Below are 17,757 nucleotides of genomic sequence, written 5' to 3' on the forward strand. Positions count from 1 at the left end.
GGACACACCCCAACTTGTTACCACCCCTCTGTATCCTTACTGCAGACTGCTAGCAATTCATTCATAACTTCTAGTAGAAATAAAGAAATTACACAACATAAGAATAGAAGCTCAAGAATTGTTATTACATGGGGAATGCATGAAGCTACTAACAGGCAGGTCAGAAGAGGTGAAAGGTCCTCTTTAATAAACTGTTTAATCTCATTTAGACTGTCATTATACATCACATATCAAATTTTTCAAGCATATTCACAACAACCTCAAAGGTATGCTTCACATTTGAAAAAGCCTTTCTGAGACAATCAAGTAACCGATCACTTTTCCGATTAAATCGGACTTGGTGATAGCACAGTACCTAAAATGGGGGATCTTCTAACAGAAGACTGGCAACCTGATTGCAGAATAATTTTCAACCTATTATTCTGAAAAGGCATAACTAAAAACTGCTTGACTGTCCTTAATAGCTATGTCTGCAATGTGCTCTCTAAACTGCTGCCATGAGAAATTTAGAACTTTCTCCTTCCCCCAGCCCTCTCTATCTTCAGCTACAATACAGCTAGGTGCATGACCTCACAAACTCGCAACATAAAGTTTAAGAGAGAGTTTAACCCCGGATCTTCGGTATTGGAGACAGATTCTCTAAACAGTAAGATACCAAGCCCACTGTTATTAAAAGAAGAATTTTCTCGGACAAAAATAAAACTCAATTATTCTTCCCATATATAAAGTACAAACCGGATTCCAAAAAAGTTAGGACACTAAACAAATTGTGAATAAAAACTGAATGCAATGATGTGGAGATGGCAAATGTCAATATTTTATTTGTAATAGAACGTAGATGACAGATCAAACGTTTAATCCAAGTAAATGTATCATTTTAATGGAAAAATACGTTGATTCCAATTTTCACGGTGTCAACAAATCTCAAAAAAGTTGGGACAAGTAGCAATAAGAGGCTGGAAAAAGTAAATTTGAGCATAACGAAGAGCTGGAAGACCAATTAACACTAATTAGGTCAATTGGCAACATGGTTGGGTATAAAAAGAGCTTCTCAGAGTGGCAGTGTCTCTCAGAAGCCAAGATGGGTAGAGGATCACCAATTCCCACAATGTTGCGCAGAAATATAGTGGAGCAATATCAGAAAGGTGTTACCCAGCGGAAAATTGCAAAGACTTTGCATCTATCATCATCAACTGTGCATAACATCATCCGAAGATTCAGAGAATCTGGAACAATCTCTGTGCGTAAGGGTCAAGGCCGTAAAACCATACTGGATGCCCGTGATCTCCGGGCCCTTAAACGACACTGCACCACAAACAGAAATGCTACTGTAAAGGAAATCACAGAATGGGCTCAGGAACACTTCCAGAAACCATTGTCAGTGAACACAATCCACCGTGCCATCCACCGTTGCCAGCTGAAACTCTACAGTGCAAAGAAGAAGCCATTTCTAAGCAAGATCCACAAGCTCAGGCGTTTTCACTAGGCCAGGGATCATTTAAAATGGAGTGTGGCAAAATGGAAGACTGTTCTGTTGTCAGACGAGTCACGTTTCGAAGTTCTTTTTGGAAATCTGGGACGCCATGTCATCCGGACCAAAGAGACAAGGACAACCCAAGTTGTTATCAACGCTCGGTTCAGAAGCCTGCCTCTCTGATGGTATGGGGTTGCATGAGTGCGTGTGGCATGGGCAGCTTGCATGTCTGGAAAGGCACCATCAATGCAGAAAAATATATTCAGGTTCTAGAACAACATATGCTCCTATCCAGACGTCATCTCTTTCAGGGAAGACCCTGCATTTTGCTACAAGATAATGCCAGACCACATTCTGCATCAATCACAACATCATGGCTGCGTAGGAGAAGGATCCGGGTACTGAAATGGCCAGTCTTCAGTCCAGATCTTTCACCTATAGAGAACATTTGGTGCATCATAAAGAGGAAGGTGCAACAAAGAAGGCCCAAGACGATTGAACAGTTAGAGGCCTGTATTAGACAAGAATGGGAGAGCATTCCTATTTCTAAACTTGAGAAACTGGTCTCCTCGGTCCCCAGACGTCTGTTGAGTGTTGTAAGAAGAAGGGGAGATGCCACACAGTGGTGAAAATGGCCTTGTCCCAACTTTTTTGGGATTTGTTGACACCATGAAATTCTGATTCAACATATTTTTCCCTTAAAATTGTACATTTTCTCAGTTTAAACTTTTGTTCCGTGATTTATGTTCTATTCTGAATAAAATATTAGAAGTTGGCACCAACCACATCATTGCATTCAGTTTTTATTCACGATTTGTATTGTGTCCCAACTTTTTTGGAATCCGGTTTGTATTTCCATGTACAATATACTGGTATCTACAGTACAAATACATCTCAGTATATAAAAAATGTGGGGGATTGAGTCAGCACAACCTGTATGTAGGTGCACATCACTATGGCGAAATACATATACAAATGGAAAATACAAATGCGATAGCACTCTACATCCAGCATTCTGCCCTGCCTCCATGCTGGATGAGGCATTGGTGTACATTTTGGCCAAAGCGTAATAAGCCACTCACCACGTCAAGGTCGCCTCAATTGAGTGGTCCCTAACACTAGTTCCTCAGTATATACTAGTACATTGTATGTTTGTTTTCTTTAAGAGGATAAAAGCAGAAGTATAATTAAAATTTTTTTTAATAATTGCAAAAATAATGGCACAAAATAAAGTACAATAATCACAAAACGTCCATTACAGAAGGAGAACAATAAAAATAAAGGAAGATTCATTTCTGGTGGACTGCACTGACTATGAAATGAATGCCTCCTGACAGACTGCACCGACTATAAAATAACACCTCCTGATGGGCTGCACTCACTGTAATGTGATCTGGTTTCCATTAGAAAACCAGGCATTTCACTAGACAACAAAACAAAGCATGCTGCGCCAGGGACGGGACAAAAGGTAGACAGAGGTAAGCACTTGCCTAGTGTGCCACCTCGTGGCTGCCAAGAGGGGGGGTTGCGGCGCAAAAATTTTCTTACAATCTTGGGTGCTCCAGCTGCGAGTGCACACACCTCAGAAGAGACTAGTCAACTGGCCAAGCTCACTGTGTAGACAAAAAATATCCTGGCTCACATGCACTAGCATCAGAGGGGGGAGAGGAAAGGGGGGAAGATGCAGCCTGAGAGAACACAGCAATGCTTTGTATTTTTCATGGTCTGCAGTTGTCATACCATTTGAAACAAGTAAATAAAGCCATATTGGGGATTTTTTAATGTTTTGTTGGTTGTCCATTTTTTTGTTTCTGGATTCTGGGGTTAATGGACCTTTAAAAGACACCAAAACGTTCTCTCTATTGTGGAACAGTTAAAATGGTGTGAGGGCTTTTTGTGGGTGGCCTGTGACATAATATTTATATGAGCATTCCCTATAAATTTGCCATATCAGATATGGTAGCCAACTTGGTTGTCTCAGAAAGGCCTCTTTCAAAAGTGAATCACACCTGTACGATTGTTGTAAATATGCTTCGAAAACTGGATCTGTGATGTATAATGAGGGTTGCAATGTGAGATCAAATAGGTTATTAACTGCAATTCAAAATATGAGGTTTATTGTATTCAGTGTATCCTTTGCAACCTTTTTTTTGTGGGCTGTACTATATACATCTATTGAGAAATCAAATATGGTGGAGACTTGTCTGGTTTCGCCTTTTTTTTGCTTGGAAAGAGTTAACCATCTAATCAGGGGAAGGGACTGGAGATGGCTCCTTCTAAGAAAAACACACTACTTACACTGTCTTTATTTTGCATACTGCTTCTCCTCATGAACTAAATTCTAGAACTAATTTGATATAGCATTATTGATAGAATATATATGATCTTGGTCTCAGTGAATCTTTGTTTTATGTACATTATGATTTTATGGATGTTGTCCTCAAGGCAATGGACGGCAGTTTACGATAGGCCAAGGGACCTTATGGCAGGCAGTAGAACAGCTTAGTAGGTTGCGATGACACCACTACGACCTTCTGCGTTGGGCATCAGGTGGTGCAATGACATGGTCACAAGCGCTGCTGTTTATGACCACATCATTTCTGAGACTGGCATAATAATGTCATCCAGACTTCCGGAGGAAAAATGGGAATTATGTGTGTTTTATTGTTTTTTTTTAAATTATTATTATTAGAGGCTGGAGCACTAGGAGGGAGATTATAATTTATGGGGCACAACTTGGGGCATAAATACAGGCCAAAGCACTAAAGGGGGGCATTATAATACATGGGGTACTTCTGGGGGCAATAATACAGATCTGAGCACTAAAGGGGCATTCATACAGGCCAGAGCACGAAAAGGGGCACTGCAGGGGGCATCCTAACTACATGGAGCACAGCTGGAGGCATTCTAACTTTATGAGGCACTGCAGGGGGGCATTATAAATACTGGCGCTACTACAGGGGACATTATAACTACTGGAGCTACTACAGGGGCCAGGGGCATTGCTAGGTTAAAACATTCAGGGCCTGGGCCCCTGATGTTTTGTTCCAGGCCCCGAATGTACTTCTTGCCAGCTACTGTAGATACAACTGTATTGCCGTCCTCAGGACAGCAATACAATTGAATCTAATGCACTGCAAGAACTGAAGGACCTGTGATGACATCACAGTCATGTGATCAGTGCAAAAGGCAGTGGTTGAGGACCTGCGATGATGTCACTAGTGCAGGAGAGGACAGCGGCGCCCAGCAGTGAAGAGGAGAAGTCCTGGTGAAGAAGCTGTGGTGAGGTCTGCTACATGAGGAGAGGTAAAGTGTGAGAGGCAGATGAATGCTGGGAGTTGTGGTTATTTAACTGTGACTGCATGTTAGGGCTGAAGGGAGTAATGTTATTTACATGGGACTGAATGTTGAGGGGATGATGTTATTTACATGAGACTCCATGTTGGAGATGGCTGGGGCAGGGTGATGTTATTTATATCGGACTGTATGTTGAAGCCGGCAATGGGAGTGATGTTATTTACATGGGACTGTATGTTAATGGCGGCTGTGGAGGGAGTGATGTTATTTACATGGGACTGAATGTTGAGGGGGCAATGTTATTTACATGGGACTCCATGTTGAAGGCAGCTGGGGGAGTGATGTTATTTACATGGGGCTGTATGTTGATGGCGGCTGTGGCAGGGAGTGATGTTATTTACATGGACTGAATGTTGATGAGGCAATGTTATTTACATGGGAGTGAATGTTGAGGGGGTGATGTTGTTTACATGGGATTGCATGTTGAAGGCGGCTGGGGGTGTGTGATATTATTTACATGGGAATGTATGTTGAAGGTGGATGGGGCGGTGATGTTATTTACATGGGACTGTATATTAGAGGGGGCTGGAGAGATGGTGTGATGTTATTTACATGGGACTCTACGGCCGAGGGAGGAAAATTGTGTTATTTACATGGGACTGTATATTGGAGGGGCTGAAGGGAGGGGAGTGATGTTATTTACATGAGACTGTATTTTGGAGGGGGCAGGAGAAATGGTGTGATGTTATTTGGGACTGTATGGTGGAGGGAGGAACATAACTACAGGGGGCACTGCAGGGGGCATTAAATACTGGGGGCACTTCAGAGCGAGCATTATAACAGTAGGGCGCAATATAGTAGGGCGCAATATAAATACTGAGGGTTCTTCAGGGCGAGCATTATAACAGTAGGGAGCAATATAAATACTGGGGGCACTGTAGGGGACATTAAGCGTTCCTATTACTACTGGGGGCTCTATCAGAGGGACTTATAGATCCACCTTATTTCTACTAAGAGCACTATGGGGGCCTTATTACTACTGGAGAGAGCTTTATTACCACTGGGGGAACAATAGGGGGCCTTATTTCTACTGGGGGCTATGTGAGGGCATTATTAATACTGGAGGGCTCTTCTACTAATGTAGGCACTCTTCCAGAGCATTATCACTGTTGGCACTGTAGGCGGCAGTATTACTAATGAGGGCATTCTAGAAGGGAATTACAATTGGTGGGACTTTAAGGAGCACTGTTACTATGGGGGGGGGCACTCTTTTTTTTCCAGGAAAGTATTTGGGGGTATTGGGGAGCACAGCGAGCAGCAGGATAACACTGTTGGGACTCGAGATTGGGGGATAATAATAGAAGGGCCCCGGATCTTTTGAGACCTTAGCAAAGCCCCTGCAAGGGGCTTAATAAATATTGGGGCCACTATAAGAGGCATTATAACTACTGGGGACACTATAGGGAGCCTTATTACTACTGTGGGCTCTATGGGGTGCCTTATGGATTAGCCTTATTGCTACTAGAGGTTCTAAAAGGGTTCCTTATGGAGGGGCCTTGTTACTACAAGGGGCACTATCGGGGGGCCTTATTTTTACTGGGAACTCTATGGGGCATAATTACTACTGGGGTACTGTGGGGGTAATATTATTAGGCACGATATGGAGGGCAATGTTACTAATTAGGGCACTCTTGTGGAGCTCTATCCCTACTGAAGGTACTGTAGGGGCACTATTATTATTGAGACCATTCTTGTAGCACTATTACTATGAGTGGACTATGTGTATGGCACTATTATTTCTGCAGTATAGTATTTGTAGGGATTGGGGAGCACATCAGGCACAGTATTGGGGGAGCAGCAGGATGATAAAAAAGTAAGGTACCTAAAATGTCTGTGTGCCAAGTTCTGCAAAAATGAGAAACTGTCAAGGCAGACTGGTCTGAATGAAGAATATGAGGAAAGAGCAGATCTACATCAGAGGAGACGTCACTGGATGTAAAAGGTATGTGGTGTGATATTCTATTAACAATAATTTTGTATTGTATTGTACTTGAAATTAATGCTGTCCATCAGGTGGATTTTTTTTTTCTACGTGTGTCTCATATATACTGTCAACTTTGAGACCCCTGGCCTATATAGTATTTGTTGGGCCACGCATGGACTTGCCACGTGAAACAAAGGTGCTTCTGTGATGTAAATTCTTCGCATGGGTTTGCTGTAACTCAGTGGGGGAGATTTACCAAACTGGTGTAAAGTAGAACTGGCTTAGTTGCCCATAGCAACCAATCAGATTCCACCTTTAATTTTTCAAAGAAACTTTGAAAAATGAGAGGTGGAATCTGATTGGTTTCTATGGGCAACTAAACTAGTTCTACTTTACACCAGTTTCATAAATCTACCCCTTTATTTTTAATGCGTTATGTTTAACGTTTAATGTTTTCTACATTCCTAAGTTTTAAAAAAATGAAGTAGTTCTGAAGGTAGTCTTGATTTTTTCACATTTAGATTTTATATATTGCATACATGTAAGGCAACTTTCACACTACCGTTCAGAGCGGGTCCGTCTGATGTCTGCCCAGACGGATCCGCTCATATAATGCAGACTTGGGATCCGTTCAGAACAGATCCGTCTGCATTATATTGTAGAAAAAATTCTAAGTGTGAAAGTAGCTTCAGACGGATCCGTCCAGACTTTACATTGAAAGTCAATGGGGGACGGATCCGTTTGAAAATTGAGCCATACTGTGTCAACTTCAAATGGATCCGTCCCCATTGACTTACATTGTAAGTCTGGACGGATCCGTTTGCCTCCGCACGGCCAGGCGGACACCCGAACGCTGCAAGCAGCGTTCAGGTGTCCGCTTGCTGAGCGGAGCGGAGGCTGAACGCTGCCAGACTGATGCATTCTGAGCGGATCCACATCCACTCAGAATGCATTGGTAGCTGGACGGATGCGTTCGGGGCCGCTTGAGACTCTTCAAACGGAGCTCACAAGCGGAACCCCGACGCTAGTGTGAAAGTAGCCTTAACTAGAAGTAGCTAATAGAAGGGAGTATGTTTGAAGGATCAGATTTGTTTGTAGTCTGTTATTGTAAAGACATATCGGTTTGCACAGTCACTGGAACACAGATCACTGGGACAACTTTAGACTGTTGCAAAGTTGTTTACTTTTTAGATACTTTGCAGAGGTGGACATAAACTTTAAATGAAATAGAATTACAATTTAGCAAAGAAATACACAAAAGAAAAATCTGTCAATAATGCAGATTTTCATCTCCATTGCATTACATATATTGCATACGGTGGCCTTGATTTTGGAGAAAAGACCATTTGTTTATAATCTCACACAATCCTTATGAAATGGAATGCTACATACCTCATCTAATATAACATATTTGATTCTTTTCACCCATTCTTGTCGATGTGGAGCCAACAGGAGAATTTCTAAACATTGTGGCACAGTGACAAGCACCTGGAATGAAACAAATAAAGAACAAAGATCAAAACTAGGATTGGACCCTGTAGGCCAAAAAGTAGAAATCAAAAAGCATTTTGCCCAGTATAACATGCATGTTAGCAATGGTGCACCTACAATGAGGCGAGGTGAGGAGATGGTCTTGGGAGGCACCACCTAGCAACAAGTGGGGGTGGGAAGAGGCCTTTTCCCTGCACCGCATCCTGACCGCGGCGTGAAGGTAAGTAGTTGGGTTGATTATTTTTAATTTGGCAGCATGCCATTGGCCTACTATGGGGAGGACGTTATTATAACTGATGGAGAACTATGGGGACATTGGCTCTACTGGGGGTACTAAAAGGGAATATTTTTTTGTACTGGCACACAGAAGGGGCAAATTTTGTACTGGCACACATTATAAGGAGTATTTTTTACTGGTACACATTATAATGGGATATTTTTGCACTGGCACATTTTAAGGGCGCATTTTTTCTACTGCCAAACATTCATTTTGGTTGAAATCATCCATTGTGATCAACTTGATATTTACGTGATGATGGGGGTAATGCTATTTTAAACAGTTTGTAATGTAAGGGAAAAGAGCGAGGAGTGAGGGAGAGCCTCCTGAGAGCCTGTTGAGTCCCAGGCCACAGAAATCTTGGAGACCACAGCATATTACTGTGGACAGAGTGATCAAGCTATATAGCCTGCACTGCAAGGTGAGGGGGAACACATTAAAGGGGTTATCCAACCCCTATAATGCCCCCCAAAATGCACGGTTACCTCGTACAGGTTATACTTATCCCGCTCCCCAGCACCCGCGTGGCTCCTGATGCCTGCACTGCCGCCACTGCATCTCCCCATAGCGCAGATCAAAACCTCTGTCCACGCAGGCTATAGCAGGTAGAGATGTCGCGAACATAAAATTTTCCGTTCGCGAACGGCGAACGCGAATTTCTGCAAATGTTCGCGAACGGGCTAACCGGGCGAACCGCCATAGACTTCAATAGGCAGGCGAATTTTAAAACCCACAGGGACTCTTTCTAGCCACAGTAGTGATGGAAAAATTGTTTCAAGGGGACTAACACCTGGACTGTGGCATGCCGGAGGGGGATCCATGGCAAAACTCCCATGGAAAATTACATAGTTGACACAGAGTTGGATTTTAATCCATAAAGGGCATAAATCACCTAACAATCCATTTTTTTTTTGAACAATGTGGTTTAAAACATCCAGTGTGTGTATACGATCAGGTATGATGTTGTATCGATCAGGTAGTGTAAGGGTTACGCCCGCTTCACAGACATTGACAGACCAAACTCCCCTTTTAATGCACCGCAAACAACCGCAAACAGTCCATTTGCCCAACCGCAAACTCCCCATTTGTACAAGGTTGGATACCAAGCTAGCCATGTCCGTTGATGTCATTGAAGGTTTCTTCCTCCACCCAGCCACGTACAACACCAAGGGTCCCCGAAAGGTGAATTGAATTGATTTTTCGAGCGGGGAGATGGTTAAAAAAACGCTTGCTCCCTCCCCTTTGTTTGAATCCACGGTCACTGCGTCTGTGCCGTGCAATTTACTGTCCCACCCGATATGAGTGGTATTTTCTGTAGTTCTCTCTTCTCATCAGTTTAATCCCTGTTACGTCCCCAATCTGGGGTCCATTTATTAAATAGATTTTTCGAACGGGGAGATGGTTAAAAAAACGCTGGCTCCCTCCCCTTTGTTTGAATCCACGCCACGGTCACTGCGTCTGCGCCGTGCAATTTACTGTCCCACTCGATATGAGTGCTATTTTCTGTAGTTCTCTCTTCTCATCAGTTTAATCCCTGTTACGTCCCCATTCTGGGGTCCATTTATTAAATAGATTTTTCGAACGGGGAGATGGTTAAAAAAACGCTGTCTCCCTCCCCTTTGTTTGAATCCACGCCACGGTCACTGCGTCTGCGCCGTGCAATTTACTCTCACACCCGATATGAGTGCTATTTTCTGTAGTTCTCTCTTCTCATCAGTTTAATCCCTGTTACGTCCCCAATCTGGGGTCCATTTATTAAATGGATTTTTCGAACGGGGAGATGGTTAAAAAAACGCTGTCTCCCTCCCCTTTGTTAGAATCCACGCCACGGTCACTGCGTCTGCACCGTGCAATTTACTGTCACACCCGATATGAGTGGTATTTTCTGTAGTTCTCTCTTCTCATCAGTTTAATCCCTGTTACGTCCCCAATCTGGGGTCCATTTATTAAATAGATTTTTCGAACGGGGAGATGGTTAAAAAAACGCTGGCTCCCTCCCCTTTGTTTGAATCCACGCCACGGTCACTGCGTCTGCACCGTGCAATTTATTGTCCCACCCGATATGAGTGCTATTTTCTGTAGTACTATTCTCATCAGTTTAATCCCTGTTACGTCCCATATCACGGTGGGATTGCCTTTTGTGAAAAAAAATTTAGGCTGGGTACCTTCGACTGCCTTCACAGTGACAGACCAAACTCTGATACACCAAACTGAATTGATTTTAGGAACCGGGAGATGAAAAAAGCAGCTTGGTCGGTCCTCTTACTCCCAAGTTGGGGCACTGCGCGTGCACAGAGCAATGTGCTGTGACACCCTATATGAGTGGTGTTTTAACTAGTACTATTCCTATCAGTTTAATCCCTGTTACGTCCCCTATCCGGGGACGTGTGTCGAATTGATTAACCATTGTCGAATTAACGAACCATTACGACATCCTGGAATAATTTAGTTCTGAGCTTTGTACTTGCTTTGTATTGGAATTGATGGGGATTTTTTAAATTGTCTGCATTATTTCTAATAAACTATTAAGAGACTTTATTATGATTTTTTTATTTTATGTATTAAAAACCCACCCATACAACTTAAAAAAAAAAAAAAAAAAGTAAGTTTTTTCTATGAAAAATTATCCAGCCGATCGCTTTTGGTCTGATCATAATGAAGCAACGGCCTTATCATCTGGGGTGTGGCAACATTGCCAACACACTCATAGAGGTGATGATCGCTTCATTGTGATACGCAAGCCCCTTCACCACAACAAGGTAACGATCACGAAGGGGAATTAACACTTGTATGTGCCTTTTTTTTTTGTTTTGTTTTTGCAGCCACAGTGCAGCACCAGAGGCCAGAAAAATTAGGCATGTACACATGTCTGAAAAATAATGTCATTGTTGCAGCCGCTGTTGTAGCAGCGGCCGGAAAAATTGATGTTTTCAAGGCAGAAAGGTGACTAAAACATTGCGGCTTGAACCCTAGTTGGTGGCGGAGAATTCACGAAAGTCATCCGGTATGCAGACATTAAATACAGCAGCGTGGGGACCATTTTGAGGCCAAGGCATGTCATCAGGCCTTTTGTTAGTCAAACGTATCCCCCACTGTCAGTCCCTTCGGGATCCATGCCTCATTCATCTTAATGAAAGTGAGGTAATCAACACTTTTTTGACCGAGGCGACTTCTTTTGTCAGTGACAATGCCTCCTGCTGCACTGAAGGTCCTTTCTGACAGGACACTTGAAGCGGGGCAGGCCAGAAGTTCTATCGCAAACTGGGATAGCTCAGGCCACAGGTCATGCCTGCACACCCAGTAGTCAAGGGGTTCATCGCTCCTCAGAGTGTCGATATCTGCAGTTAAGGCGAGGTAGTCTGCTACCTGTCGGTCGAGTCGTTCTCTAAGGCTGGATCCCGAAGGGCTGTGGCGATGTGTAGGACTGAAAAAGCTCTGCATGTCCTCCATCAACAACACATCTGTAAAGTGTCCTGTCCTTGCCGTCGTGGTAGGAGGAGGATTACTTTCACCTCTTCCCCTGTTAGATTCCCGTTGTGCTGTGACATCCCCCTTATAAGCTGTGTAAAGCATATTTTTTAGTTTTGTTTTGAACTGCTGCATCCTTTCTGACTTTCGGTAAGTTGGTAACATTTACGCCACTTTCTGCTTATACCGGGGGTCTAGTAGCGTGGCCACCCAGTACAGGTCATTCTCCTTCATCCTTTTTATACGAGGGTCCCTCAACAGACATGACAGCATGAAAGACCCCATTTGCACAAGGTTGGATGCCGAACTACTCATTTCCCGTTTCTCGTCCTCACTGATGTCATTGACGGTCTGTTCTTCACCCCAGCCACGTACAACACCACGGGTCCCAGATAGGTGACAACAACGAGCACCCTGGGATGCCTGCTGTGGTTGGTCTTCCTCCTCCTCAAAGCCACATTCCTCCTCTGACTCCTCTTCCTCATACTCCTCTTGCACCGTTCCCGCAGGTCCTGCAAGCGATGATGACAAGGCTGTTTCTGGTGGTGATGGTGACCACAACTCTTCCTCTTCCTCTTCACGCTCATCTACAGCCTGATCCAGCACTCTTCGCAGGGCACGCTTCAGGAAGAAAACAAATGGGATGAGGTCGCTGATGGTGCCTTCGGTGCGACTGACTAGGTTTGTCACCTCCTCAAAAGGACGCATGAGCCTACAGGCATTGCGCATGAGCGTCCAGTAACGTGGAAAAAAATTCCCAGCTCCGCAGAGGCTGTCCTAGCACCCCGGTCATACAAATACTCGTTGACGGCTTTTTCTTGTTGGAGCAAGCGGTCAAACATTAGGAGTGTTGAATTCCAACGTGTCGGGCTGTCGCAAATCAAGCGCCTCACTGGCATGTTGTTTCGGCGCTGAATGTCTGAAAAGTGCGCCATGGCTGTGTAGGAACGCCTGAAATGGCCACACACCTTCCTGGCCTGCTTGAGGACATCCTGTAAGCCTGGGTACTTAGACACAAAGCACTGTACGATGATATTCAACACATGTGCCATGCACGGCACATGTGACGACTTGCCCAAATTCAATGCCGCCAACAAATTGCTTCCATTGTCACACACCACTTTGCCGATCTTCAGTTGGTGCGGGGTCAGCCACTGATCCACCTGTGCGTTCAGGGCGGACAGGAGTGCTGGTCTGGTGTGGCTCTCTGCTTTCAGGCAAGTCAACCCCAAGACAGCGTGACACTGTCCTATCCGGGATGTGGAATAGCCCCTGGGGAGCTGGGGGGATTCAGTTGATGTGCAGCCAGACACCGCAGCAGAAGAGGACTCAGCCGAGGAGGTTATGGAAGAGGTTGGAGTAGGAGGAGTAGAGGAGGTGGCAGTAGGCCTGCCTGCAAGTCGTGGCGGTGTCACCAACTCCGCTGCAGAGCCACGCATTCCATGCTTGTCAGCCGTCAGCAGGTTGACCCAATGCGCAGTGTAGGTGATATACCTGCCCTGACCGTGCTTTGCAGACCAGGTATCAGTGGTCAGATGGACCCTTGCCCCAACATTGTATTCCAGAGATGCCATGACTTCCTTTTCAATCACTGAGTAGAGGTTTGGGATTGCCTTTTTTTCAAAAAAATTTCGTCCGGGTACCTTCCACTGTGGTGTCCCAATAGCGACAAATTTTTTGAAGGCCTCAAACTCCACCAGCTGGTATGGTAAAAGCTGGCAGGCTAAGAGTTCCTTCAAGCCAGCTGTCAGACGCCGGGCAAGGGGGTGACTCTGTGACATTGGCTTTCTACGCTCAAACATTTCCTTTACAGACACCTGACTGTGGGCAGATGAGATGGAACTGCTGAAGGTGAGAGGCGGAGTGGCGGGTGGTTGAGAGGGGGCAAGGAGGACAGCAGTGGTTGACGTGGCTGAAGATGCTGGACCAGGAGGAGGATGGTGGCTTTGAGCTTGTGTGCTGCTTCTACTCGTCATCATGTGTTGATCCCATAGGCGTTTGTGATGTGCGATCATGTGCCTTCGCAAAGCAGTTGTACCTAGGTGGGTGTTGGATTTCCCACGACTCCGTTTCTTTTGGCACAGGTTGCAAATGGCATCGCTGTTGTCAGAGGCAGACACACAAAAAAAATGCCACACTGCTGAGCTTTGCAATGACGGCATTCTGGTGGTGGCAACAGCATGTGTTGATTGGCGTGCTGTCTGGCTGACCCCGGGTGCCGATACATGCTGTCTGACTGTGCCACTAGCTCCTTGCGACGACCTCCCCCTGCTTCCAACTCGTCTCCTCCTTCTCTCTGTCTCCCCTTCTGAACTTTCCCCCTCTTCTTCTTCTCTTTGAGCAGGCACCCACGTGGCATCCACGGACACATCGTCATCATCAACCACTTCACTTGTATCTGACACCTCAGCAAAGGAAGCAGCAGCGGGTACAACATCATCATCATCATCACACTGTACGTCCATGTGTGTAATGCTGCCTGACTGAGACATATCCCTGTTATCTCCATCTGGCAATAATGGTTTGCGCATCACTAATTTCATCCAACTGATGTGTAAATAACTCCTCTGAGGGATCAAGTGAAGCGGCTGTGGTGGCTGTGGTGGTAGTGGTGGTGGTGGCGGCGGGCGGGAGAGTGGTAACTTGAGAGCAGGTGACCAAAGCTGAGCTGGAGGAGGATGGTGCGTCAAGGTCCTTAGCGGAAGCTGTTGAAGATTGGGTGTCCTGTGTAAGCCAGTCAACTATTTTCTCCGAATTTTTTGGGTTCAGGGTACCTGGCCTCTGAACACTGGGCATTATTCCAGGGCCAGTGGAAATCACAGCACCACGAACACGACGGCCCCTGCGGTGTGGCCTGCCTCTGCCTGTCATTTTTTATTAGATAAGTGTTACTATGCGTGCAAGTTACTGTGCCACCCTATATAAGTGGTGGGCAGTGGGCACAGTACAGTCTGTGTGGGCCTGACACACACTGGCTTGCAACTGTGATTATATCACAGAAAAATATTAAATATAATTTCTACTTATCTTCGAGGTATTTGTGAGTGAGTGACACCCTGTAACGGTATAAGTGGAGGCCTAGCCACTAGCCAGTGGCCACAATACAGTCTGTGTGGGCCTGACACACACTGGCTTGCAACTGTGATTATATCACAGAAAAATATTAAATAGAATTTTTATTTATCTGCGAGGTATTTGTGAGTGAGTGACACCCTGTAACGGTATAAGTGGAGGCCTAGCCAGTGGCCACAATACAGTCTGTGTGGGCCTGACACACACTGGCTTGCAACTGTGATTATATCACAGAAAAATATTAACCCCTTAAGGACATAGGACGTACCGGTACGCCCTATTTCCCGAGTCCTTAAGGACCAAGGACGTACCGGTACGTCCTGACTTAAATTCGGAATTCCGGCGCCGCGGGGGTTAATCGGAACGGGACGCCGGCTGAAATCATTCAGCCGGCATCCCGTAACAACGCAGGGGGGGGTCATTTGACCCCCCCGTATCGGCGATCGCAGAAAACCGCAGGTCAATTCAGACCTGCGGTTTTCTGCGTTTCCGGTCCATTCGGGTGTCCTGTGACCCGATGAACCGGAAAAAGACTGCGATCGGTGGCGTAATTTTACACCACCTATCGCAGTCTGAGGATTTGGAGAGGCGGTGCTGGCCCTGGTGCTGAACGCCGCTGTCCAGGGTGCTGATTGGTGCAGGGGAGAGAGGCGCGAGATTCAAACTTCCTGCGCTCCTCTCTCCCCTCCTCTTCCTGTCCAGCACCCTGACCGTGCAGCACCGTCCAGAACGAGCTCCTGTGTCCCCCTAATCGCCATCCATCACCCTCCTGCACCCATCGCCACCCAGGTAGGTTAGGGTCAGTGAGGGAGAGGCACTGTTAGGCAGGGAAAGAAGGGAAAAGTTAGTTAGGAAAAAAAAAAACTTTTATTCCAAACTTCCATCTATCCATCTAACCCTAACCCAGACCCCCCCCTGCCACTTGCCCCCCCCCCCCCCCCCCCCCCCCCCCCCACCCCCCACCAGCCTCCCCCCTTCCTCACCACCACTTTTTTTTTTTTTGCGTGCGCTGACTGGCCGGCACTTTTTAGCGTCCGTCCAGTGTTAGCGCATCGCCCGCCCCACCACCCCACCGACCGCTGATCAGCGTTGTACCACTGATCAACAAGTTTTAACTTTTTTTTTTCCTAACACTTGCCCTTTTTTTTTTTGCCTTTTTTAGTACGCGAACACCCGTTGCCCCCACACACACGCACATAGAATAAAGGTTTCCACACACGCACACCTACACGCACACACACCCATGGCCCGCCGGATGTTCTCGGCCGAGGAGGCATACGCCCAGATTGCCTCCGACTCTGAGAGCCCCAGTGAGGATGAGGATGACCCCACATTCCTTTTGTCATCCGCATCCTCCTCATCATCATCGGATGACGATGAGCCACCAAGGCGGCGGAGACGCCGCCAGGCGGAGCCAGGGGCCCCACATGCTAGGGATCCTGTGGCCCACACTAGTACGAGCCGCCCTGGGGTTCGTACTGGTTTCCCGGCCCACCAAATAAGTCCACCGGAGCCCCCTGCCGATGAACTTAGCTGGTGTCCCCCAGTGGACTTTAAACCTGAGATTCCGGATTTTGCTGGCAATCCTGGAATCCAGATTCCCACAGTGGGGTTTACTGAAATAGACTATTTTAGTTTTTTTTTCAGTAACCCACTGGTGAATTTGATGGTGGAGCAGACGAATCTGTACGCCCAACAGTTCGTCGCTCAAAACCCAGGCTCAGTTTTGGCTAGACCCGGTGGCTGGACGCCGGTCAGTGCAGCTGAGATGAGGACATTTTGGGGCCTCGTGCTGCATATGGGTCTAGTCCAAAAACCCAGTGTCAGGCAATACTGGAGTGGGGACGTCCTATACCAGACCCCACTGTACAGTATGGTCATGACACGTACACGGTTTGAGGCCATCCGGAAATGTCTGCATTATTCCGATAATGCAGCATGTCCACCCCGAGGTGATCCTGCCTATGACCGGCTGTATAAGATACGGCCGGTCATCGATCACTTTGGGGCCAAATTCATGGAGGCCTACGTACCTGGAAGGGAGGTCGCGGTTGATGAGTCTCTCGTTGCGTTCAAGGGGAGACTCAGTTTCCGCCAATACATTCCCACAAAGCGGGCGAGGTATGGCGTGAAGCTATACAAAATTTGTGAGAGTGCCTCAGGGTACACTTACAAATTTCGTGTGTACGAGGGGCGAGATTCCCGTATTCAACCCCCAGAATGTCCCCCCACTCTGGGTGTTAGCGGGAAACTCGTGTGGGACCTTATGTACCCACTGCTGGATAATGGTTACCACTTGTACGTGGACAACTTTTATACCAGCATTCCCTTGTTCAGGTCCCTTGCCGCCAGATCCACGTTCGCTTGTGGGACCGTGCAGAAAAATCAACGCGGCCTCCCTGCCTACCCCCTCCAGGTACCTATCCCCAGGGGTGAGACCCGTGCCCTTACCAGTGGAAACCTGTTGCTGGTCAGGTATAAGGACAAGAGGGATATCCTTATGCTGTCCACAATCCACGGTAACGGCACCACCCCTGTCCCTGTGCGAGGTACCGCGGCAACGGTCCTCAAGCCCGATTGTATCGTCGACTACAATCGGTATATGGGAGGAGTTGATCTCTCTGATCAAGTCCTCACGCCATATAACGCCATGCGCAAAACCCGGGCATGGTACAAAAAAGTTGCGGTCTACTT

At 46.3% G+C, this 17,757-nt stretch overlaps 1 protein-coding gene across 3 annotated transcripts in view; it reads right to left on the reverse strand.

Annotated features, from left to right (window-relative positions):
- DDX60 (DExD/H-box helicase 60) overlaps positions 1 to 17,757 on the reverse strand; it is a 460,164-nt gene that overhangs the window by 214,862 nt on the left and 227,545 nt on the right. For all 3 annotated transcript variants that reach the window (XM_040418645.1, XM_040418646.1, XM_040418644.1), the window contains one exon: positions 8,148 to 8,243. In XM_040418645.1, the coding sequence (XP_040274579.1) occupies positions 8,148 to 8,243 (96 nt within the window). The remainder of the gene's footprint in view (positions 1 to 8,147; positions 8,244 to 17,757) is intronic.

Source organism: Bufo bufo, chromosome 2 (genome assembly GCF_905171765.1).
Source record: "Bufo bufo chromosome 2, aBufBuf1.1, whole genome shotgun sequence".
In the NCBI taxonomy this organism is placed as follows: domain Eukaryota; kingdom Metazoa; phylum Chordata; class Amphibia; order Anura; family Bufonidae; genus Bufo; species Bufo bufo.